This window comes from Mus caroli, chromosome 11 (genome assembly GCF_900094665.2).
Source record: "Mus caroli chromosome 11, CAROLI_EIJ_v1.1, whole genome shotgun sequence".
In the NCBI taxonomy this organism is placed as follows: domain Eukaryota; kingdom Metazoa; phylum Chordata; class Mammalia; order Rodentia; family Muridae; genus Mus; species Mus caroli.
The window spans coordinates 77428899-77454561 of record NC_034580.1 but is presented as its reverse complement, the minus strand read 5'-3'; the positions used below and the strand labels follow the sequence as shown (position 1 = coordinate 77454561).

The 25663-nt window shown below is 50.9% G+C and overlaps 1 protein-coding gene across 1 annotated transcript; it reads right to left on the bottom strand.

Moving 5' to 3' along the window:
* Positions 1 to 2320: 2320 nt before the first annotated feature.
* Positions 2321 to 15976, bottom strand: Tmem132e (transmembrane protein 132E). The gene is made up of 9 exons (XM_029483548.1): positions 15952 to 15976; positions 13510 to 14440; positions 11628 to 11774; positions 11187 to 11379; positions 10283 to 10426; positions 8037 to 8242; positions 5897 to 6185; positions 5097 to 5288; positions 2321 to 4381 (listed from the first exon to the last, which is right to left on the bottom strand). Exons 1-9 carry the CDS (start codon positions 15974 to 15976, stop codon positions 3332 to 3334), a joined length of 3177 nt encoding a protein of 1058 aa, XP_029339408.1. The 3' UTR covers positions 2321 to 3331.
* Between the last annotated feature and the right edge of the window lie 9687 nt (positions 15977 to 25663).

Here is a 25663-nt window from a genome sequence, read left to right as displayed (position 1 = left end):
TATGGGCCCTCACATCTTGCTGGCAATCGTGAGAGCAAAGACCGTTCTGACAGTGTCTGACTTGCTCCTGCAGCATCCTCAGCCCCGGGGAATTGTGGGAATGAGGGCTCTACAAGGAAGTGGCTGCTCATTCTTCTCCCCAGTGTCTCTACATGGGAGGGAGCAGCTGGCAAGTCCTGATTCTGCACACTGCTGTATGCACCAACTCTATTGTCCATGCCCAGCCCTGGGCTATATTCTACCTGCTGCAGCGTCTGCCTCATGGTCTGGTCACCGTCATCCTTCCTTCACCGTGACAGAGAAAAAAAAATCTAAACCTCATGTTGGCTCCTGATGCCCAAACCCACGGGACTCTGCAACTCGTCTCTGTGCCCCACCCCCTAGCCTTTTCATAGCCGCTTGTTTCCTTTTTGCCAATGACTTAGGGCCAGCAGGAGCTAGGGCATGTCTACAGTGCTGAGCGGCAGCCTGGGTCTCCAAACTGACCGAATATCCTCTGCCTTCCCCTTGATGGATCCAAGGCAAAATTCTATGGCTGTTCCAGGTGGCTATAGGTGCTAACCTGGTGCCTTTGAGGACTGGTCCACATTGCAGCCCCCACTCCTGACAGACTCCAGCACACAGTAGGAAACTAGTGTGTTAAATACATTTAACACTAGTGACTTTTCACCCCCCCACTGTGGACTATTCTGAGGATGCTGCTGTGCCTCCCTGAGAACTTCAAGAGGATGCCTGGGGCATCTGTGACTTCCTTCACTGGTAAACATGGTACAGGACATTCCAGACTGTTACAGGGATGCTACCAGCTACCCAGGAGGCCGAGGTAGAAGGCTTATAAGTTCAAGGCCTACTCGGGTCACAGGGTGAGTTCAAGGTCATCCTGGGTCACTTAGCTCCTAGTGAGGACCTTGCCTCAAGCAAACAAATCTAAGGAAGGATGAGTTAATGGCTCAGCAGCAGAGGGCTTGCCTACTACATGCAAAGTCCTCGGTTCAGTCCCCAGTACTAGAAAAATCAATCAAGCCCAGGATGATGAACTATCACTGCGTCTGCATTTGAACTTTAATCTAGTCAGCAAACATTTGCTGATCACTTACCAATTCCAGGCACCATATTAGGCACAAAGGGTTAAGAAAAATGATGGACACTCCCATAGTTCTCTAAGGCAGTGGTTCTCAACCTGTGGGTGGTGAGCCCTCTGGGGGTCACATATCAGAGATCCTGAGTATCAATATCAACATTATGAATCATAACAGTAGCAAGATTACAGTTATGAAATATCAACCAAAATAATTTGATGGTTGGGGTTCACCACAACATGAGGAACTATATTAAAAGGGTTGCAGCATTAGGAAGGTTGAGAACCTCTGCTCTGTAAGGACCCGGCATGAGCTAGGTACAGCAAGTGCTTATGCCCTGGCTTCTGAACAGGAAACCTGACCTAAGCCCAGGTCCCACCCTATGCTCAGCTTTTGGGGTGGCTCTCTCTAGCCACTGAGCTGTTACCAAATGCACAGTAAGCTACTGGAATGTCAGTTTCCCCCATTTAGACTCATCCCTTCTTGGGAAGTTGGATTCTGGTCCCACTCGCTGAGACACTCTGAGCTTTTGATCTCTGTTAGGCGCAGAGACTACCATGTGAATGGACAGAGCCTTGCCTAAACCTACAGTGATTGTGGGACAGAGCCACGCAAGTCGGCTGGCTTTCTGTGCTGAACAACAACAATGTTCTGGAACCCGTCTGCTTCCATAGGTCCTTCCCCTTTCAAGATGGCTACTGCAGTCCTGTGTATGATCTAGGTTAGCTACCATGGAAGGATCTGCTGAGTTTCCCTGCTTGCTACCTTGCTACCTAATCTATGTGGTCTCTCAGGAGCCTGGGAGACCTTGTACATGCTCCCAAACCCAGAGGAGCTCTTTCCATTCAAAGTCAGAGCCACATCCAACAGGGCTTTCCCACCTGGTCTACAGGTAAGAACAGATACACTCCTACAACAGTGGACGCAAGGAAAGACTTCCACCATGCAGGCAAAAGAAAACAGACGCTCTGGTGGGCGTGTGAAGTCCAACATAACTCTTTCCTGTCCCCCTACCCCCCCAAAACCTCTTTCCTAGGCCAGTCTCAAGGCCAGCTCTTTCCTCCTGCGTTGATCACTTAAGACTCCCAGACAAGACCTAAATTTGAAGGCCACCTTTACATGGTACCCATATGTCTTAAGAGACACACTGTGTAAGGAAGAGAACACCAGCCTTCAGGTAGCCAGTGTTGCCCCATGGTGTCCTGTGGTGAGCATACAAGGAGACAGAGCCAGCCTCTGTGTACTGTCTGTTTGCAGGGAGCTGCTGTCCCCAACCCAGGCCGATGCCTTCAATTTATTTATGAAAAACTGACACAGTGGTGGGTAGAACCCAAGAGGTGCGGCTGGGTAAATGGGCAAGGCGCTTGAGCAATAGTTTCCTTCTGCCTTCACCCACCCCATGGGCCCTTGCAATACACCCAACTGGCCCCCTCCATCTCAGGGATGCTGGCTGTGGTTGCCTGCCCTGTGGTGTGGAGGGTAGCAGGAGTGAGCAGAGCCCAGGCTAAGGCGCAGTAGTGTTGATCTTGCTGTGGGGATTGGCTCACATCACCTGCGCTTGCTGTGTGGGTGGGGTTTGGCCAGAGAAATAGGAAAGCCCCTCTTACTTGAGCCCTCCCCCAAGTCTAAGGAGCCATGGAAGCCACAGGAAATGTGCCTATTTCACACTGGACCCTCTGCAGTCAGCTTGGGAGACTCCCAGAAACCAGCAGACATCACAACTGTTCCCCAATACTCAAATGTTCTGTCTGTAGCAAAATCCTTGGCACGGCGGGCAGCTGCCACTTCCCACCCTGCAGGACAGAAATCCCTGAATATTTGTTTAAGAAAAGTCTTTGTGCAACCTGTGACACAAGACCCCACTAGGGTCCCCTGCACAGGGGGCACCATTGGGGAACATGGGAGGCATAGCAGGGCACAGTGTGGGCCCACGTGGCCCCAAGTTTGGCCATGGCGACACAATCTTGGGGCAGTGGACGGATGTCTAAGATGGAATGAGGTTTGGAAAGGGTGAACAGGGCTGAACTGTCTCCCTGCTTCACGCTGGGTTTAGATGGAGCCTTCTACCGGCAAGGGGCAGAAGGTCAAAGTGGATCTGGCCACAACCAGCTAGACCTAAGCTGCAGTGGCAGGCAGGGACTATATAATCCATTCAGCTGCCCCGAGTCCCTGTGACCTGGGTGGGTCCAGGCTGAGCCCCAGTCAGGGGCAACCACATGGGTGGGGATATTCCCCTCCCCTCCAAGTCACCACTATGCAATGTCTTTGATTCTGCGCATATAATTGTGCAGGTCCGGAGGTGGAGTGGGCCGCGTGGTTCCAGCAACATCTGGACAACCCCAACCCAGGTCCTCTTCGTCATCCTCCTCTTCGCCAGCAGGCACTGAGTCATAAGCCAACTCCTCCGTGGGCAGAGTGGTAAAGGTGGTGAACTTGACCCTTTTGCGCTTAGAAGTGGGCGAGCTAGCAGGGTCCTCCGTCTGGTCCCTGGCCGAGCCCCCAGAGGAGCCATCCCCACGGCCGTGCACCTGGCTCTGGACGCTGGTCTGCGAACTGCCGCTGCTGTGGTGATCACCGTGGCAGCAGGCAGGCACAGTTTCCAGCGCGCTCCCTGCAGGCGGTGACAGCTCACCTTGCACCCGCAGTGGCTGCCCGTTGCCCAGGAACACCCAGTGGTGAGAATGGTCCATACTGGTCTGGCCCTCGGGAGGGATGCGCTTGTGCCGGTATCGCAGCACGAACACGATGCAGTTGATGAGGAAGACAAGGATGGCAAGGCAGAAGACCCCCAGCAGGGCGTACATACCAATCTCTAGGTCCGTCAGCCCCCGTGGCATCTGCAAGAAGCCGGTGGGCAGCGGCAAGTAGTCCTCTGTGGGTGGCACTGGGCCGGCAGTGCCCAATCCAGGGACTTCACCAGCGGGAATGGCAGGGCCGGGTGGACCAGCTCCCCGGGCTTCATCCTCGCCCCCACCAGGCCCGGGTTGGCTGGGCCCTGGGTAGTCGTACGTGGGATCCTCCTCGTCCCGCCCAAAGTGTACCCGCAGGCTCACAGGAGTAGTAGCCAGCACACTCTTGCGCTTGGTTTTTTGACAGCTCTCGGAGATGGTGAGCTCAGCACGGAGCAGATTTCCTGACCCCTCTGCCTCAGCCACCACCAGCGGGAAAGCCTTGTCCTGGGTCACAGTGGCCACCCGCTCATCCAGGCTGCTCACCAAAAGCCCGTAGTCCCGGGAGCTGTACAGAGAGAGCGGGGCTGTGGTTCCATCGCTGTAGGAGAGCCACAGACTCAGCAGGGCTTCCTGAAAGATGGGAGGGGAAGGCAAGAGAGGAGACAGGAGTCAGGGCCAGTCTTACCCTTCCCTGATAAATACCAGCTGCCTGGCTCAGTACCAAGACCTTCTGCCCCCTCTTGGGTTCCTTATACTGGAAATGCTAGGTGCTAGCTGAGACTCAGGACCATCTAAGTATAATGTGAGGCCCCTTGCACTGTGGGGAGGGGAACAGAGAATAGGGCTTCCAGGTCTTACCTGCCACCCTGAAGATCCCCCTCTCCTCTTGACCTCCCTTTTGGAGTTTACCTCATCAGCTACAGAGGTAACTCCATATCTGTCTCACCCTTGGCTAATAAAGCCCGGGGGAGAGGGGGAGAGGGGGAAAGGGGAAGAGGGACCTGGGTCAAAGAGTAGGAGACAAGGGACCCAAATAACCTGACACCATCCACCATCTTTCCACCTCTGTCCTACAGCTAATACCTATACTACATAAGTGGAGTTCCAGGGATGAGCATGGAGGAGGTGGAGGAGAGAACCCTCTGAGAAACCAGGAGAGGACCATTAACAGGGAGACTGGGGCTCCCCACTCACCCCTGTAAAGGACTAGGTGATAAGGTACAAAGTTCCTTGTATATCTAAAGGCCTAGTCTTTAGGTTGATGGCCCAGGGTGGGGAGGAGTCTCCAGGTCTTATTCCATATCTAACATGCTGGTGGGGGGAGGGGTTTCCAGGAGTCAGTTACCTGCTTGACAAGGCTGAGGGTGGGCTGTGCAGCTGTGGTGGCCAGGATGGTGTGGCTGCTCCCAGGGCTGGGTCGCAGGGACAAGGTGAGACTGGCCACCACCTGGGCCTGCAGCTGTGTGATACTGACCTTCTCCTCCGTCACCGTCAGCAATGTCTCCCCCAACACAGCCTCAGTCAGGGGGGATACCACCTAAGACAGAACAGGTGGTGGGAGATAGCTGGGAAGGAGGTGCCTGGCTCAGGGTCCCCACCCGAGGGGGATCTCTCAGCATTGATGGGCAGGAGTGCACAGAACTCCTGGCTCTCACACACAGGTCTGTATGCAGGGGCAATGGCCAGGCAGAAGTGCAGCCACAGATAAGAGAGGTGAACAGCAAATAGGAACTGGTATGAGCTGCATGATCCATTGTTTTATAAACAAAATACATCTGTAGGCTGTGGTCATCTATAAGCATATCGATGGCCGATTTCTACTTGGCTATCCCACTGTCACAGAGGAAGGCTAAAACTGATGTCTTAAGATCACTGTAGGTTTCTTTTTGTAACTCAGTAGCACCATTTGTCTCTCCACAGCTGTGGTCCCAGATGCTGTTCTGACTCACCACCCCCACCCCTCAGGATAGCTATGAAGGCTGATTAGGCATGGATGAGAATTCCACTGAGATGTGATAAGAGCTTGCCCTTGGGAAGGCAGAGGGGAAAAATGTGTTGGTCCTGGGTACACCTTGCGTTCTCTACCTGCAGGTAAACCAGGTTCCCAGGTCTACCATTTTGTACCTGGATAGAGCCCTTTCCTACCTTGAAGGGAGTGGTGCCTGGCTCCAGTCCTGCCAGTGTGTTGCTGTCCACCAGGTGGGCCACTCGGGGGTCACCCACCCTCATGAAGTCACTAACCAGGTCAGTGACTTCCACCAGCCAGTCGGGGCCCAACATGGTGACCACCTGGTCGGTGCCCTCAGAGGATGTTGTGTGGAACTGGGTGAAGACCTGCAGGGTGGCATGCTGGTATTGCAAGGTACAGCCTCTGTTGGCACTCTGTCTTCGTTCCTCTTCCTCTTCCTCCTCATCTTCACTCTCTCGAGCTGACCTGGGGAATGCCAAATCAGGGCTAGGGGATTAAAAGGGGTCCCGATGCTGGCTTTTTTTTGGCTCACACACATCTCTCCCCTTGAACTTGCCCTGACCTCTTTGCCAGTCTATATACAAGCCCTCCTTGGCTTATGCCCTCTATGACTATGTACAGAGCCAGCCATCCCAGCATCTGCCTGGAGAGATTTCTTCTTTCACCTTTGCAACCTAAGCCTACCAAGAGCTGGCATCCAATCCGAAGAGCGAGTGTGGCTACTTCTGCACTGAGCATGCACGAGGCACTGTGCTGAGCCTCAAACTAGAGCAAGAAGGGATTCTGGTAGCAAGCTCAGCTGGTGTGTCCTGTGGTCACAAGTGGTGTATGAATGCGAGTGACAAAGTCTGATGTGTAACTGAGATTTCCAAGCAAAGGGTAGAGGGGAAGTCAGTTTCTTCTTGGTGCTTTTATTTATTTCCTTTTAGAAGGCAAAGGCAAGGACTCACAGCTCAGTATCGCTCTCCCTTGAACTTCTGGGTACTTCTGCTTTAACCTCCTCAACTGCTGGCACTGCAGGCATGCACACTATCACACCTGGTTTGTGTGGTACTGGGGAGTGAAGGCATGGCTTCAATCATGCTAGGCAAGTGTTCTATTGCATGAATCACACCCCTAGTCCCCTCTTCGTTGCTCAGAGAAAGACCAAGACAAAAAGAAAAGAAATAGGGCATTAAGCAAAGGAGAACCTGGATTTAATGATTTAGGAAATCCTCAGCCCACACTGCCTGGAAAAGATGATAAAGTCAGGGAGACTCCCTGCCAGGAAGGTATGCACTAACGCTTTGTTAGAATTAACCAACTAAGACACCCACTCACACAGAGGTCTCTTTTACCTGTTTTAACTAATTTAATCCTCATCGCAGTCCTGTAAAGCACTGTATTGCCCACTTCACTGTGAGGTTGCACTACTAGTGGATGATAAACTCAGGATCTAAACCAGACTACTTGGCCAAAGGGTTTATTTATTACTACACCCTCAGTACTCAAAGCAGCATGGTCCTTGCTCTGCAGCTAGAAGCCTGCTTACCCCAACTCCCACCCTTTCCCTGCCCTGAAAAAAGAGATTGCACTCAGACAAAAGCCCAGGTATGGAAAGCCACATTCAGGCTGGAGGGGCCCTGCTACTAGTCCTGCTGTTTGAATCACTGCAGCCCTGAATGCAGCCCAGCTCTCCCTTCCCTCCCTGCCCACACAGCCCTGCTGGGCTCCACTGTGGTAGCTCTGAATGGCTGGGTGTAGTAAGTATACATATATGTGGCCCACAGGCAGGCACTGAGATGTGAAGTCTGAACCTTGGCCAGGGAGCTTGTCTGTACCTGTGTGTTATGGTGAACCTGTGTCCAGCCAGGAAGACGTAGTGTGTGTCTTTTTGTGTGCTATTTGTGTGGGTATGCCTGGATGGGGGTCACGGGTGCAGCATGTGCCACTGTGTTTGACTGTGTGTCCAGTCCCTGGAGCCTCTGGGTCCCCAACTGACCTCTATCCACTTGTTCTTGAAGACTTAGCTCAAGCAGCAGCGTTATCAAGAAGTCTGGCTTGATTTCTGGAGAAAGAATGACTCCTTCCCTCATACCCTTCATTTCTAGTCCACAGAGATTCCTATCATACTCTGGAATGTGTGTATGAGAGCCTGGCTGGCCATAGCCATACTATTCTCACATCTCAAATACCTGCCAGTGCCCAGAATACCGCAGCTGCCCAACACAATCATGCTGGTTACATCGCTGTCCATAGACCGTGTGCCACCCAGGGCCTTACATGCATGCAGATTAGACTTCTGTCCCCTGTTTTCACTATGCCCTGGGGCTGTACCTTCTGTCGGGAAGGATAGGCACCCTCCATCCCTTCACTTGGCTGAGGCGAGCATCTGAGAGCTCGATGTGCAGAGGTAGCTTGGGGACCCAGACTGTCATTTCCAGGGGGGCACTGAGGACATCATAGCGGAAGGTGACTCTGGCGTTCATGGACCCTTGAGACTCCTTCCCGCTTACAAACACATAGTCACAGCTGCTGGACACCTGGGGAAAGGCAGGAACATGTAGTGCAGGTCCTCCTGCTAGGCAGCTCAGGGTACTTGGGTCTGACTACTGGGCCAAGGAGGCTGCTGGGGAGGATGTGAAGAGGATTGCTAAGGGAGAGGCTTCCCAGAGCTGCTCTCTCCTGCAGCATGCTTAGGGCTCTGGAGCCAGAAGTCTGAGATGGGACTCCTCCTCCCTACAGGGCATGTACAGAGTGGTACAGAGGAACTGGAATGGGGGACAGATTCCTGCCTCCTCCGTGCCACGGTAGCATGATTTGCTAGGTGAGTGGGCAGCTAGCTAATTTCAAAGGAAGGGCTGTTCCTGGCAGGTTTGGTGGAGAGGGGATGGGGAGGAAAATCTGGAATCAGGGAAGCATGAGCACAGGTGGGTGGATGGTGGCCACTGGTACATACTGCTTCTGCAAATGTGTGCCCACCTGGCTAGCAACCCCATGCCCAGAGGCTCCCTCATGGAACCTACGTGCCTACTGGAGATGCATTGCTTTAAGAAGGATTCAATCTTTCCCTGGGGTGGGGGTGGGGGGCTATTGTCAAGGCATCAGGGTCAGAACAGGTGTCTTTTAGTGTACTTCAAGTATCTATGTACACACCCAACACACCTTAGAGTGGATGCCATGTACACCCATACCTGGACACTCCCATCAGAACACAGCTTGGGGCCCCTCTGTGGGTCTGGAAAAGTTACCGTGTGACCAGTAAGCATTGGATTGTACCTCGTGGTGGTTGGAATGAGAATAACTCCCAGAGGTTCATGTATTTGAAAACCTGATCCCCACTAGTGGAACTATTTGGGAAGGATTAGGAGGTGTGGCCTTGTTGGAGGAAGTGTGTCACTGGGGACAGGCTTTGAGGTTTCAGAAGACCACATCATTCCCAGTGTGCGCTCTCTGCCTCCTGCCTTGGACCTTATGTAAGCTCTCAGCTCCTGCTATAGCACTGCATCTGCCTGCTGGTTGCCATGTTCCTCACCATGACGGTCATGGACTAACCTTCTGCAACCATTAGCCCCTAATTAAAGGTTTCCTTTTTATAAGTTGCCCTGGTAATGGTGTTCTGTCATGGCTATAGAAAACCAAGACAGCTCCCAATAAACTCTTCTATAAGTTGCCTTGGTCATGGTATGTTAGCCCAGCAATAGAAGAGTAATTAAGACATGCCTTATTTATGTCTTATTTATAGACCCGTGGACCATCCCAAACTCTTGGTGGTTAGCTTCTTATATCATCTTAGCAATGAGGTGGAGAGAAACAAGAATGCTCCACTCACATACCTTTGAAGGCAGTGGATTGCAATTACAGGCTAGGAAGTTCCACTAGTGGCCTCCATAAAGAAGCCATGTTTATAGAGGTTGGTAGTAGTTCATTTAGAAGTCTCTGCATACTGCTAGTGTCATAGCCATCCCAAGATGGGACAATGTGGTGGCTGAGAAAGCACTGTATACAGAATCTTGGGAGCAGCTGAATCTGGTCATCAAGTCAGTTGAGTGCTCTGTGTCCTGGGCTAAGGTGGGTAGGAGGAAGTCACAGATGAGAGGGTTGCAGGGAGGTTGTAAGTGCCAGGGTATGTCAGATCCTCTACTGCTTAGGCTGCCCTCCCTAGCTCCAGATTCTCCACCCTGTTAGCCTCCTGCCAAGGACTCAGGGAATATCTACCCATATCTTGCCTTATTTGATATTTGAATCTCTCATATACAGGACTTGATAATGACTTGCTGGGTTGGGCTTACATATCAACATTGCCTGTCCCCTTCTGGCCTGTATTCCTCTGCCAAGATGCTCACCAGGTTTGGATGGAGTAATCTGATGGTCTAGGAGAGGGAATGTGAGTCTGAACGGGAATGTCCACATCTGTGGGACTGAGTTGTTTCTGACACTGGGGTGCTGTTTAGGATGGCAGAGAGGAGAGGCAACTGCTGGTCCACAGCAAGGAAGAGGCATGCCTTGTTCAAGGATGATCTAGAGGAGCTTGGGGCGGGGTGGAGGGAAGCTCTGCTCTCCTTCCTGTGCCGAAAACTCACCTTGATGATGTCCTCACTGTGAGACTGGCACTCCACTAGGTCAGAAACATCCAGGACAAGGCCAGTCACCTCGATAGCAATGACCTTGACGGGAATGGCTACAGTCCTCCCCGTCAGGATGGCAGTGTTGATGATCTCTGTGTCCTGCAGGGAGGCAGGGGTGGTAGGCGCTCTGCTTGCTGCGTGTTTCTCTCCAGGGACATGTCACCCACTGCCCTGGTTCCTGGCTTCTACTATTGGCGCAGATACTCGTTTTCCTTTGGGGAAATGGCACATGTGTGCAGGGGCCTGCCTCTGCCTATGCTCAGGCTCCTCCTCAGATGATCAGCTCAGATTGATTGCTACCAGAAGCCTCACTCTGCATGCAGGGACCATCCCTTCCCCTAAGGCAGAGCTCTCAGAGTGACATCAGCACAGACTCCTGGCCGGTTGCCGCACTCAGGGTGGGTCACAGACATCCACCAGCCTTTCCAGTGCAAGGTACTGCCTGCATCCACTGCCTCTTTGAACAAACCTTCCATATTCCTCCCCATGTGGCTTTTCCGTATGGGAGCTAGGTCTCTCTGGAGCACAGTCGTTTCTTTATCTCAGATGGGATGAGTGTTTCCTCTGAACTTAAGGGGGCACCCGTCCTATAGAAGAGTTACCGCAAGCAGCCCTTTCCAGAGAATTCTTCTCTGATGACTTCACCTGGGGCAGTTCTGTGTTTGCCTCCCATGAATGTGTACATGCCCAGATTCAGAGGCATTTCCTCAGAGGTGGTCCTTCCTTCCTGTTTCCCACCTTGCCCCTTCCATATGGACATATGCTCCACCCTGCCCAGTCTCACCACACATGTGTGAATTCGTAAGTCATGTTGGGGGAGGTGTTTTTTATTTATTATTTTTTTTCGAGGCCTGCTTACCATGGCTAGAGGCAAGATGGCTTGGACATCCCTTTGGATGACTGTCAGCTCAGTGACAGCTCGCTCCAGGTCGGGCAGGGCACTGTGGCCTCGGTAATCGATGTGCCACATGATCCTCCGCTTCACGGACTGACTGGTGAAGTTCTCCATCTCAAAGTCTAGCTGCAGGATCTCCAGGGGTCCCTGACCCTCCCTGCAAGGCAGGGCAGGAATGGAGGTCTGAGGGCAGGGCTCTACAGCCCTCACAGGAATGTGCCTCTTAGGAATAGCTGCTCTCCTCAGCCTTTGGAGTCTCCCCAACCAACTGGAGTAAAGCCTCAGCCCAGAGCCCCTCTTCTGATTCTCAGAAACAGAGTCCCACCATCACTATAAAAGGCATCTTTCTCCACGGAGGCTAGCTACCCAGCCCCCAAGTGCCTGCTCTGCAGAAGTGGAACTCACCAAGGGGGTAGGGGTGTGTCCAGGGCCCAGGCCACATCCACAGTGGCTGTTGAATGCTTTGCCCCAGTTAGCAGCTCTGAAGTCACACGCCACTGGCCACTTCGAGACTTGGTGCCTAAGAGGGTCACACCCTTCTTGGCTTTCACCCTGGAACAAAAATGAGGAAAAAAGAGTCAGAGGGTCAGGCTTTTAAGCCAAAGCTTGCTCACTTGGTCACCAGCCCTAGGCTAGAGCTAAGAATGAAGTGATCTGAACTTGGGGTTTACACTTAACATGGGGGTGATCAGTTCTCTTAAAGTTGAAACTTAGGAATTGCCACCCCTTCTGTCTTGTCCCTTGAGCCTCTATTCAGTAACACAGCCTCTATACATCCTCAGGACTTTCTCAGGAAGTCCATTAGGACTCAGAATACACCCATGTCTTTTATAGAGACAGGATCTTATGTAGCCCAGGCTGATTTCCAGCTTGCTATGTAGCCAAGGATAACCCTGAACTTCAAATCCTCCTTCCTTACCTCTGGGGCCCTAGGATTGTGAATGCAACATGGTACCCAGTTTATGGGTACAGGAGATGAAACTCAGGTTTCATTCATGCTGGGTGAGCACTGAGCTACTACATACATCCCCATCCCTAGAACCTTGTCTTTTGATTGACACGAGACATAACAGCATCAAGTTTTGCTGGGGCAACAAAGAAAAACATCTGTCCATCTTCACTGGGACAGCTTTTCAGACAGCCAAGAGGTGGAGGTGTCCTCTGAGTCTCCAGCTCCAGTCTCTCCAACTGCTTCTTTCACCGTGGTTTCAGGTGACCTCATGAAGGCCTCATCTCCTTCCTCTAAATGCAGGTGAGATGCACCCTGCCATAAATGTGCTTCAGCTGTGCCTTAATTACTGCTGACTAAAGGCAGGTTGATGATCTACTCCCTAAATCTACATGCTCTGCTCCTGTTAATGCAGCCCAGGATGGCTGGTAAAACCCATTTACATTTAAGTCTCCATCACAGAATCAGGTAGGATACTCTATAGAGACTTGTGGGCTTTGTGGGAGTGTGCTCCAGGAGGGAGTCCAGAAAGAAGTTGGGAGGCTCATGGCAGTAAGAAGACATTTTGCTTGTACAAGGGAGCAGTTTGGTAAGGCCTTCTTAATGTCTTCACAAGTCCCAGCCTGACTCAAGCTTACTAAATTCCTACTAAAAAAAAAAAAAAAAAAAAAGATATCCAGTGGAAAGGGGGTTATGATTAGGTCATTTGTGAACGCATGTTCTCTGTATAGACAGGGTCAGGCATGCCAGGTCCAGGAAGGTGTCCCAGAAGGACATCTGCTGTTCATCCCCAGGGCACCAACTCTTAGCTGCTCTCAGTTTTCCATGTCCTGGACTCATCTGTAAAATGGGTCAGCTACACCAGCTTATGCCTGGGCACCCTTCCAGCCCAGATCCTGTCCTTCCCATGACCACACTTGTAAAAAGGGCTCGTATTTACTCATGTTGCAAATCTTTTTCTAGAGCAAGCGGCAGAGGTTGTGGTGGGTAACTGGGGATATGACTGATTTAGTGAATAGAGGCTTTTGTTGAGCCTATATTGAATTGGTTCCCTGGAATCCACATGACAGACAGAGAAAACCAACTGCTGAGAGTTGCCCTCTAACCTCCACAAGAGGGCCATACCAGACGGGCCTCACTCATACAAAACAAACATGGAGATTTAAAAAAGAAATTGTTGTTACATTGGTCAGCAAGAGCCAACAGGCTCAGAGTCCGTTCTTAGCTGCTTTGGTGAGACGACCCTGGAGGAGAGGGGATGAGGATGCAGAGGTTCTCACAGGGTCAGAGATACACTTGACCTTAGCAGGGGTGCCCCTCCCATCTCAGGCCCCTTACCTAAGTGTGAAGTGCTCCACGCTGGGGCTGGCAGCTGAGGAGGAGTTAGGTGCCAGGTAGAGGAGGATGCTGAGTACCTCTCCAGGCCTGAGTGGCCGGTCGGGCAGGCGGATCATCAGGTTGCTGTCTAGCCTGTGCTCCTGCACCGCCCTGCGCGGCGGCGGCCGGAACAGGCTGATGCTGCCGATGCGCAGCAGTGGGTGCTGCGTGGGGCTCTCGGCGCGCGCAGCCGCTCCGGGCCCGGGCCCGCGCCGCGCGCTCCCGCAGCCGCCCGACGCATCGGGGGCGTGCAGCGTATAGTAGAGCTCAACCTGCTGGCTCTCGGCTGCCGCCTCCGGCTCCAGTCCGTCGGGGGACTTGCGGCGGGCGCTGGGCGGCGCGGCCGGGGCCGGGGGTCCGAACCAGGCCAGGGGCAGCTCCGCGCGCACCAAGCAGGTGGCCAAAGCCCCGCCCAGGCGACATGAGCTCCGCACCTCGCGTGCATCGCGGAAGGCGTGCAAGCGGACACAGGGCAACCTCTCGGTGACCCCGAAGTCGTCCCAGTCGCGGCCGGCCACATAGAAGAGCACCTGTGCTACGGGCTGCGAAGCGGGCACACGGGCGCGCACGATGAAGGCGCGCACTTTCCAGTTAACCGTCAAGCGCTCGGGGATGTCCAGGGTGCTGGACGGCTGCAAAAGCTCCCGTGCCACCACCTGGCTGGTGCTGAAGGGCCCCAGGGACACGTTGAGGACGGGCAACTCCTTGGTTTGGAACACCACGAAGGGCTCCGAGCGCTGCAGGGAGCCGTTGATCGCTGCGGGCGTCAGCGGCCGTGCTTCCTTTAGGAAGAAGGCCAGCCGGGTGTGCGACAGGCGGTAGCTAACCGGTAGTATAGGGCTAGCCTGAGTTCCCGGGGGACTAGGGCTGGCCGGATGAGAGCGGCTGGCGGCTGTGGACAGAGAGCACAGAAATTCAGAATCGTCAGAAGAGGCCTCTGGGAACTTCATAAACCCTCCCCGACATTCATCCCATCTCCCGCAGAGAGCCTTCAGTGAGGTTTTATCCCCTGGTGTCCTTAAAACCTGCAAAATTATGAGTCCCCAAGATGGCTCAGTGGGTAAAAAAACTTATCGTCCATCCTGATAACCTGAGATGGACCCTCTGGATGAACTCGTTGGAAGGAGAGAACTGACCCCTGCAAGTTATCTTCTGGCAGACAATACAAATACAACCTGCTCTCCTCAGAAAACAAAGCAAACCAGACTCACCAACCAACCAAACCGACCTTGCAAAAATGAGTAAGAGGTCGCTGCCTTCAAGTGGGGGTTTGTGTACAGAGAGTGGCTGCCCAGGCTGTGCTTTGCATAGGGGACGGCTGACATAGGTGATCTTTGCCACTGTATGCTGGGATGGCATTCAGCACTTGTCAAGCTTGAAAGTGTTTGATCTTCAGATCTGCCTTATGAATAGCATTGTGATCTCTAAACACTCAGTCACTTGCATTTTACAGATGAAGATTGAAAATGAAGGTACATGTCACCCCCAACGTACATGGGCAAAGCCCAGGAGCGAAATTTTAACCTGGTGTATGCTTTCCCAGGAGCCCCTGTCACGCTGATTCCATCCTAGCACACACTACATAACTGGAAGACTTTGTCCTTGATCTCCTAATCCCAAATGCAGCCCTTCTCCCATCTACCCTGGTTCTAACAATTCTGTCTTGGTCACTGCTGGGTCCTGTCCCCTGTCTCCCTAACCATTCTCATTTTGTGCTGATAATGATCCAAAGCTGCTCAACTGGGTTCCCCTCCTCCCCTCCACTCATCTACCTCTCTCATCCTCCTGGGCACAGATGGGACAGACCATGGTGTCCCTCCTTGCTCAATTCCCAGGACAAGAAAGGACCTCAGATAAAGGGCTACTGTTGGAAGTCTTTCTGTATGTCTTTCTGCAAGCTTTCCTACCACTTGAATCTAGAGGTTAGAATGCTGATGGGTGCCATTTGTCATTTGCATTGGAGAATTACATCATCATAATCAACAACAACCACCACCTACCCTAGAATTTGTGCAACACCATGCAGATGTATTTAGGTGTTAGGGTTTCTCTTGCTTGCTCTCATAATAAAACCCCAACCTACCTGATGCCTGACTGTGACGATCAGTGTCTTTGACATGTGACATTAGGGTTACCCTGGCCCTAGTGTTCCTTCCTAGCCTCAACACCTCTCTGTCATCCTCTCCCTACAGCCTCCCCTTGTTCATGTTTTCTTCTTCCATTTGACTCTCTCCTATAGAAGCAGGGTCCAGCCTCAGTACCACCTTCTCCAGGAAGCCCTCCAGGATGCACCCTATGAAATTTCTTTCTCAGAGAGATGCTCTTGTGTGGCAGTTACTTATGGAGCCTCACCTAAGTAGATACCTACTTATGAGTTTCAGCCAGTCAGGAGTACTACTCTACCATGAATGACTGCCGGCTCCCCCATGTCGGCCAGTGATAGATCCCAGTCAGTACTTGGCATGCCATGCAATCCTCTCATATTCATTATTTCATCAATGTCCGTTAGACCTTGCCAGATTTACAAACACCCATGCCAGATTCCTCACGAATGCTGTGAAGTCCAAGCACCATGTTCTTCAGGCTCTGCTGTCTCTAACCTACCTAAACCCTGCAGTTTAATTTCTGAATTCAAAGGCTAAGGTAATTGGACTGAGGAGATGGCTCAGTGGCTGAAGTGCTTGTCATGTAAGCATGAAGATGAGAGTTTGAATCTCCAGGGCCCACACAAATGCTGTGCTCAGGGCAACCCACCTGTAATTCCAGCCTTGGCAGGTGAGGACAGGATTCTCAGGGCAAGCTGGTTAGTAGACTAACCTTATGGGTGGGGTGGGTTGAGAGATCTTACCTCAGTGAATAAGGTGGAAGAATGATCAAAAGTTTATTTCCAACATCAACCTCTGGCCTCTACAATATGTATACACACGTATGTATAAACCACTCTTCTGTATGTGCCCATATACATGCAAACATGCATATAGACACATGGATATCACATACACACACACAGACACAAAAAAAATGGAAAGAAAAATATTAGGTAACTGAATCTGATGTGGTGGCTATCATCCCAGCATATAGGAGGCAGAGGCAGGAGGATGGCAAGTTTGAGGCCAGCTCAGGCTACATAAGAACACGGACTCAAACCAAATAAACAAGGAAACAGAAACAAAACCAAAAGGCTCTTGCTGAGCCCCAGAATCCACTGTGGTGTGAGGGGCACTTGATCTCACAGTGCTTCTCTCCAGCAGCCCACAGGACCTGCCTGGGACACTACTGGTCCCTGGAAGTCAATGATTTCTCTACTAAACTGCCTTCTCCGGCTCTCAGGGTTCCATAGGCCCTAGCAGCTCATCCCTGCTGGACACACTGCTCCCTGTAAGAAGTCCTGGTACTCACTGGCACAGAGGATCTCAGATGGGGTCTGGAAGGTGTTTGTGGAGATGTGGCGAGCCCTTCTGCCTGGTCCTAGGTCCCCGTAAGCAGAGCAGCTTGAGGGCTGGCGTCTAGGCAGTGTGGGAACTTAGGGTGACAGCTTGAGTCAGGGCACAGTAGCCAGTCAGCTCTGAGAGCAGCAGGAAGGTGGCGAATAGACACTGGCCTACATGCCTATGACAGGCCAGTGGTTCTCAACCTTCCCAATACTGTAACCCTTTAATACCATGTTTAATACCATTAAACCATAAAATTAGTTTTGTTTGTTACTTTTATGAATCATAATGTAGGTATGTTTTCTGAGCCTTAGATGACTCTGTGAAAGGGGTTCATTTGATCCCCAAAGGTGTCCTGACCCAGAGGTTGAGAATGCACCCCCCCCCAAAATGGCTTCCCATTTTGAGTCTCTATTTCCATGTCTAAAATTGCCAAGGTTGAATGGGCAAGCATGGCGCTGGCAGGCCTTGCCCTTTCTCCCATTCTCTCTGCCTTGCTAAAAACCATTAGATTACATTCCTAGAGCTAGTCACCAAGGTCTAGTCCCTTGTTTGGCTCCTTCTTCCTCCTGGGGCTGGCTATCAAGGTCCAGCAATCAAAATCTCCCTTTGGCTCACCTAGCTACCATGCTTAATTAAAATGAAATACCTTATCCTAACATGGGATTTCCCTTTGTACCTTTATAAACTGCCATTTTCTATGGGGCACATCTGTCTCCAATCCAGTCCCTGTCCTCTGGGACAAATACCCTTGCCCCCTGTCTCTTGTTCCATTTACCCCATTCCCTATCTCTTGCCTTTGTCTCTTACTTCCCACCCTCTGTTGGGACAACTGTTTTTGTCATGCTGAGAACTTGGTTTTGGGATTCCTGAGCTGATACTTTTCCAGCTGCAGCCCTAACAGGCATCCTGAGAGTGGGGAGAACAGTTTTAGGCGTGTGGGGGCTCTGCTCTCTGTGAAAGGCCTTGAATACTGTGGTTATGCTGGGTATGCACCACTCTTGTCCCTATTAGCTTGCAGAAGCAACCATCAGTGGGGTGGTGTTCTGAATGGAGACAGGGAGAGCCAGGCAGGGGGCAAGGTCAGAACTCTCTGACCCTGCCCTTGCCAAAGTCCCCAGGAGGTCCCACCCCATCCCCGGAGGCTGCTAAGTGGCACTTAGTCCCATTTGCCCCCTTTACTCTCTTCATGGCTGACCATCTGGAGCCTTTGGAGGCAGCCTGAGAGCAGAGGCCGACAGATGGACACTGGACTCCCAGGGGTGTGAAGGAATTGATGGGGATGAGTTGCAAGGCATCTCTGCTTCCAGGGGTCAGGAGCAAGCCTGGCCAAGCCCAACCATCAGACCTTCCAAAACACCTTCTCTGCCCCATGAATCTGAGGTGCCCTTTCTGCCTCAGGTGTGCTAGAGCTGTTCCCTGGCCTGGAGCCCCCTCCCGGGGTGGCAGCCATTTCTCCTGCTTCTTTCCTTTCACTGTGTAACTAGTTGTCCCTAGATCAAAACAGTTCCATCCTGCCTCGGAGCTCCTTCAGCAGGAAGGTAAACAACGGAAAAGTAGCTTCACAATTCCCCGAGACAGGACCAGATTCTCTAAGCCCCTCCCTGGCAGAGTAAACAACAAAGGTAAGCCACCCTCTCAGAGGAAAAACAAGTTGAGCTGCTAGGACTCAAGACAAGCTGAGCTCTGCAGAGAAAAAGCAGCAGAGCAGACCTGCTGCCTGCAAGAAGCATAGACAGAGAGTCACCGGGAAGGCTACTCTCCAACCTGTTGAGCTGCCTACAGGCTGTGCAGTGAGCTCCAGGCTCCCAGCTCTGTGCACTGTCACCTATGCCGCGGCGGGCTTTGAGTCATTTCTGTACCTGTGAGTAACTTGCTCCATCCCCCACCTCCTCGCCCTTTTCCAAATAGGGTCTCAAACTTGCTATGTAGCATGGGATGACCCCGAAGTCTTTGATTTTCCTGCCTCTATTTCTGGAGTGCTGGAATCACTGGTATTGCAGCATAGACTGCTTTTTGTTTGTTTGGGGTTTTGGTTGCTTGTTTGTTTGATTTTTCCCCCCTTTTGGGGGTTCCGGGTAGGGCACTGCATGTATCTCAAACCCAAGCACAGAGAAGCAGAGAGCCTTTCTTGATTTAGTTCCCCCGTAGGCCTGCCACTCAGCATCTAGGTGTACTGTGTAGAAATCTGCTGTCCCTGCCCACCAGAACTTAGATCTGCCAGGACAATGACATCAACAGGTGTCCTGCATTATTCAAGCACGTAGGGCATGGCCAGCACATAGTAGGCCTTCAACCAATGTTTGCTGAAAGGATGAAGTTCTCTGAACAGTAATGAGCTTCTTGTTGGGGAGGCCTCCAAGAGAAGCCGGGAGGGCTTCAGGCTCCGGGCCTTAGTGGCTTTTATCCTCTTTCAGTGACCTGTGGATAGGGACACTATGCTGAAAAGGGGACTGCCAGCATTCAAGTTGATCAGAGAACTGTTGTTTTCCTGTTTGTGGCATGGTGGCCCACAGAAGCGCCTGTCACCCTGGAGAGAAGCAGTCACTGCATCCTGCTGGGGCCCTAAGGTCTCCTCTGTGGTGGAACAGGGTCGGCCCCTGGCTCGGATCCCATGTCTTCACCCAGAAGGAAGTTGCCTGGCCTCTAAAGGCTCTTGTTTCCCTTGGGAAGTAGGAGAGGCTCTGGGAGGTTTTTGGTTTTTTTTCTTTTTGGTGGTTGGAGAGTGGAGACTACAGGAAGTGGGTCTGATGGAGCTACGATGTCACTTCAGGGGCCCAGGTTTCAGGGGCAGTGGATAGTGCCTCAGTATATGTGCCAAAATACATGGAGACCTGAGATTTAATACAGCTCTAAATACTGCACTTCATGGAGCAAGGCACAGACCTGGGGAGTAGAAATACTGTACTCTGTCTGTCTCTGTCTGTCTGCCTATCTGTCTCTCTTTCACTCGTGTGTGTGTGTGTGTGTGTGTGTGTGTGTGTGTGTGATGGTTTGAATATGCTCTGCCCAAGGAGTGGCACTATTAGAAGGTGTTGTCCTGTTGGAGTATGTGTGTTACTGTGGGTGTAGGCTTTAAGACCCTTATCCTAGCTGCCTAGAAGCTGGTATTCTGCTAGCAGCCTTCAGATGAAGATGTAGAAATCTCAGCTCAGTCTGCACCATGCCTGCTTGGATGCTGTCATGCTCCCACTTTAATGAGAGGACTGAACCTCTGAACCTGTAAGCCAGCCCCAATTAAATGTCCTTGTATGAATTGTCTTGGTCGTGGTTATCTGTTCACAGCAGTAAAACCCTCACTAAGACGGAAGTTGATATCAGATAGGCCTGACGGTATTTTTGTTTCGAAGAATATGGATTTGGAAAGCCATGGAATGTTTTAAATGGGGTTTAATGAGCCATCCTAGTAGGAATATGGAAGACTTTGTTGCTGAGAGTAATTTGAACTGTGCAGATCTGGTCCAAGAAGTTCCCAAGGAGAAGAATTTCAGTCTGTGGCCTAGAGACTGTTTCTGCAGTATTTTGGTGAAGAATGTGGCTGCCTTTTGCCCTTGTCTGAAGAGTCTACCTGAGGCTAAGGTAAAGAGATTTGTGTTAATTGCACTGACAAAGGAAGTCTCACAAAAACCCAGCAGAGACTTTGTTCTCTGGTTAAGTCTCATGAAGAATATTTTAAACAAGCTGAGAAAGGAAAAAATATAACATATATGAGTGTTAAAGGGGCACTAGGAAGTAAAATGGAGCTGGAGCCTGTGTTCAAGGATATTAAATTGAATTAAGGGAGTAGTGACCTTGGGGCAAGATATCACCCAGCTAAGTTTAGGTCCAGGCATGGTAGTTATAAGCCTTTAATCCCAGGAGGCAAAGACAAGCATATCTCTGAGTTCTAGGTCAACCTAGAACATAGCAATTTCCAGTGAACAAAAACTTAAAATACAGGCTTGATTGCCCACATCTTAAATCCCAGTGCTTATCTCTGAGTTCAAAGTCAGTCTACAGAACAAGTTCCAAGACACCCAAGCTTAGGCAGTGAAGGAGTTGGAAAACAGAAAGCTGGCGGTAATGTAATAGAACAAGGGGGGCCATGTTCCAGCCTCAGCAAGCAGCAGAACTTGGCAGCTTTAGCCATGTGGCTCTGACTTTAGAGTCCAGAATAGAAGTGACTACTGGGACAATGGATGCTGGTTAGCTGGAGCTAAGAAATTAGTGACCAGCGTAACTCAGGAGACATCTTCTGGGAGTGTTTTCTGAGGGCATAAAGAAGCTGTGTTCCAGAGAGAGCCAAGGTTGTATCTCCGGCAACAGCTGTTGTACTTGGTAATGTGTAAGAGTCACCCAGGTGGTCCTGGTTTTGAAAGCACTAATAGGTCATGAAGAGCAGCTGAGGCTTGACACTGTGAGAGGCCATAGAAGGCCACTGGTGAGGGTGCAGTCTCAGTGATGGCGCAGGACTGAAGGGGTCATGCAAAGGACTTGAGGCTTAGCACCATGAAGAGAGCCCAGGAGAGGCTATTGGTGAAGCTTAGTTGCAGCAGACGACCCCAGTGTATCGGAGGTGCCAGTACCATGGGATGACCATCAAGAACAGCAGCAGCAGTGGAGTGGACCAACCTGAGCTTAGAGTGCTACAGAGGGCAGAGCTGGAGAAGTGACAGTAGCCATTTGGAAGAGCCTAGAAGATCATGTGTAGATCCTAGACATTGGAACAAGAAGCTGTAACACTGAAGTTGCCTTCGAGGCCCCAAGATGTTCAAGAAGCCATAACCATGGGCTATCTGCTAAGGGAAGCTGCTAACAGGGAGTGGAACCAGCCCGAGAGAGAGAACTTTGTTGCAAGATGAAAAAAAAAAAAGAGTTGCAGATCTGAAGATCACTTTGACATCAGACAGGGAGATGCAGAGTTTGGAGATTGCCCCGCTGGTTTCCCATCTTGCTTTGGGGATTACAGTTACGTGATTGGATGAGTCTCAGAAGAGACTTTGAACTTTGGACTTTCTAACATTGTTGAGACTGCTATAGATTATGGGGACTTTTGAAATTGAACTAAATGTATTTTGCATTATGCTATGTTTGTTTAGGTATGGCCCCCAAAGACTCATATGTTTGAACAAACCTATGGAGGCCAAGGAATGAAATGTGATGGTTTGTAGATGCTTGGCCCAGGGAGTGGCACTATTAGAAGGTGTGGCCCTGATGGAGTAGGTATGTCACTGTGGGTGTGGGCTATAAAACCCTCACCCTAGCTGCCTAGAAGTCAATCTTCCACTAGCACTCTTCAGAAGACGATGTAGAACTTGCAGCTCTGCCTGCACCATGCCTGCCCGGATGCTGTCATGTTCGTACCTTGATGATACTGGACTGAATCTCTGAATCTATAAGCCAGCCCCAACCAAATGTTGTTTTTATAGTTGCCTTGGTCATGGTGTCTGTTCACAGCAGTAAAACCTTAACTAAAGACAGTATTTAACACAGGGTCTCACTGTATAACACAGGCTGGCTTTGAACTTGGGATCCTTCTGCCTCAGATTCCTGAGTTCTGAGACTGCATACATTTACACCCCTGTATCTGCTTTGGAAGGTTGCTGGGAGACAGACAGATGTTGGGTAGTGGTAGGGGATCCACAGAGAGATGCAGTAGTGGGAGAGTGGCAGGTGCTTTAGGGGTAGGACAGTGGTAAGGACAGGTGGGACCACACATACCAGCTGCCCATGACCTCCAGAGTAGCCTGAAAGCCCACACATGTCCCTGCCTTACACATATATGCAAATGCAGAAGCCCACCCATGCCGGTGCAGCTCCCAGCATTCCCAGCAGGCTGCCCACTGCAGTTCTCTGGCATGACACTTGACTCTACTGTTTCAGCTACAGTGCCTGACTCTGCCTTCATGTGGCTTCCTTCTGCTTTGGGTCTCTGGCCACATGGAACTCTTTCCCTTGTTGCTATCTTCAGCACAAGGTGATTCTGTCTTGTCTGTCTTCTGATGGAGTCATGAGCTCGACTATATCCTCCTAGTTCCTACAACCAAAATTGAATGCAGCTGTTTGCAGAGCAGGTCTCTCAAGAGGCTCTAAAGTATTGTGAAGCTGTGGGGCCAGTGTGGCAGATATTGTCGTAACGAGACTTTGTAAGGAGACAGCATACACACGTGTACACGCACACACAGAGGCAAGATCACATGAGACAGGAGAGACCAGCAGGAAGAGCCCCTCACTGCACTAGATTCTGCCCACAGGATCTCCTTTGTCTGCCTTTAGAACTGTGTCACGACATCTCAGGTGCCCAGGCCACTCACCTGCTACACCGTATCATGGTATCCCTGGCAATGAAGACTTGAGAACTGGCTGTTTCTGCCCCTCACAGCCTGTTTCCTCTTAGTAATGGACTGTAGCGTGTGAGGGAGGGAGAAAACAGGCTGCGGCTGTCCAGCTTTTGCACATGGGATGATGGCCACCTGGGGCCACCCCAACTCCTTTCCAGACTGACCCTCGAAAGGGATCTTTACTAAGAGCTGGTCCAGGTCTACCCTCTGCACCACTAGAAGGATGAAGGAATGACAAATGCTGACAAGTGCTTTGCAGGAAGGGCATCCTATCTACTAGGACCCAAGGGAAGGTTTGCACATGGGGTGGGCAGCTCGGAAGGATGCATTTTACTCAGGCTTGGCAAGCCCCAGTTCCCAAAGCTCTTCTTCTCTCTGATCACTCTGTGTAGCTCCAGCTCTGGATCCACTGTCAAGCTGATGATCAAAGGACTCTTACATTAGCTACTTCTGTGATTATCTCCCTGGGACCAGAGGATGCTGGATCACATGCCAGTTGGCCTGCATAGAGTTACCACAAACCACTTCCACCATCACACCCATGAGCCTGTGTTTTGCTGCATATGCCTTTGCATCTGAGCTAGGATACAATAGACAGGGCCTGGACTGGCTTTGTGCAGTGAGGCTCCCAGTGGATGCCTGACAGATGTCTCGTTCCTTGTCTCGCTCCCCTGTATGATGCTGAGACACAAACAAGGAGGAGGTAGGAGTTATCTCCCTCTTCATTTCAGACTGACCTTAGGCACATGGGATGTTAGGCACATGGGATGACCATCTCTTTGGACACAGAGGCTAACCCTTTCTTCTTTATTGAATGCATAAATAAATCTTCCAGGAAGCTCAGGGTTGGGGGCATTGGCTACCTCCTTGCATCTAATCAGGACCAGATGCCTCCTGCCTCTACCTCTAATTGTCCCTAAATTAAAACTAATCACTTTCAAAAACAAAGTGTCATTAAGCCTTGGTGAGTTTGAGGCAGTAGAGCCCAGCTGTGCTCATGGGTGCTGGTCTGTGTGCTAGGAGATGTGTGTGTGTGTGTGTGTGTGTGTGTGTGTGTATGTGTGTGTGTGTGTGTGTGTGTGTGTTTTCTGAGTTAAAATGAAGAATAAGAACAGGCAGAGCCTTGAGACCCAGGCAGGCCAGTAAGCTAGGATCCCAAAGGAGAGTTCTGGACGTCTATGTCCACCCTCACCCTGGATACATGTAGTTGGCATCACAGATTTTTTTAATAAAAAGAAGGTAAGGGCACCAAAGAGGCAGATTCTCATGGTCTATGGGCAGTAAAGATGACAGTTTATGATGACAAATATCCAGAGCCCATCACAGTTCCTGGTCTAAAATGCCAAAGAGAGCCTGTCGGTCAGACCTGTGAGTGGATTCATGCATGGATGAACAAATGAGAGGGGGCAAGAATCAGTACTGAGGCAGGTGATGAGCTTCCTAGGGGCCATGTGTTCCATGTTCAGGGTTCAGCCTGGTGCCTATCTCCAACCCTATGCTGTAAAGCTGGCGTGGAAGAGAGCTCTGTCCGAAGGGAGGATTGAGCCCAGACCTGCTCTCTCTGGGTTGAGCAGCGGGTTTAGCTTGGTATGTGGTTTTCTGCCCTCTGTGACCTATGTCCCAGCAGGCAAAAGGAAATAACCAATGGCAAGGAGTGTCTCCGCACGCAGACTGCTATGAGGAGAACCTTGCTTTGGAGAAAGATCTTTCAGCAAATTAAGTAAATAAATAAACAGCATCCACTGTTTGCAAGGAGTTAAAGGCGCTGCTGCCTTGCTCCACAGGAAGTGTCAACCACACAAACTGTCTAGGAAGCAATTCCAAAGTATGTGTACTGACCCTTCCTCCTCCCGGGCTCAGGATGAAACAAAGGGCCTGAGCCTAGTGTGTGTTAGGCAGCTGCCTGTCACTGAGCAACACTCTAGCCTCAAAATGTGTTATCAAGGGACTGGGGATGCCACTCACAGACCAGCTTAGCATAAGCAAGGCACTGGACTGGGTTCAATCCTCAATAACATGTACACACACACACACACTCACACACATGCAAACATGTACACCCCCAATCATTATATATAAATTATCATATACAACTTGGTCATATACTTATATACAGTCACATAATCATACATATGCACACACATGATCACACACAGACACACATACAATTTATACACACACATCATGAACACACATAATCATGCACACATACTCACATGATCATATACTCATACACACAATCATACACAAGCACGCACATGATCACACACACAGACAACATACATACCACACACACATGATCATGCACACACACACACACACACACACTTTAAAGGACTTGAAACTATTCACATCCTTTTTCTT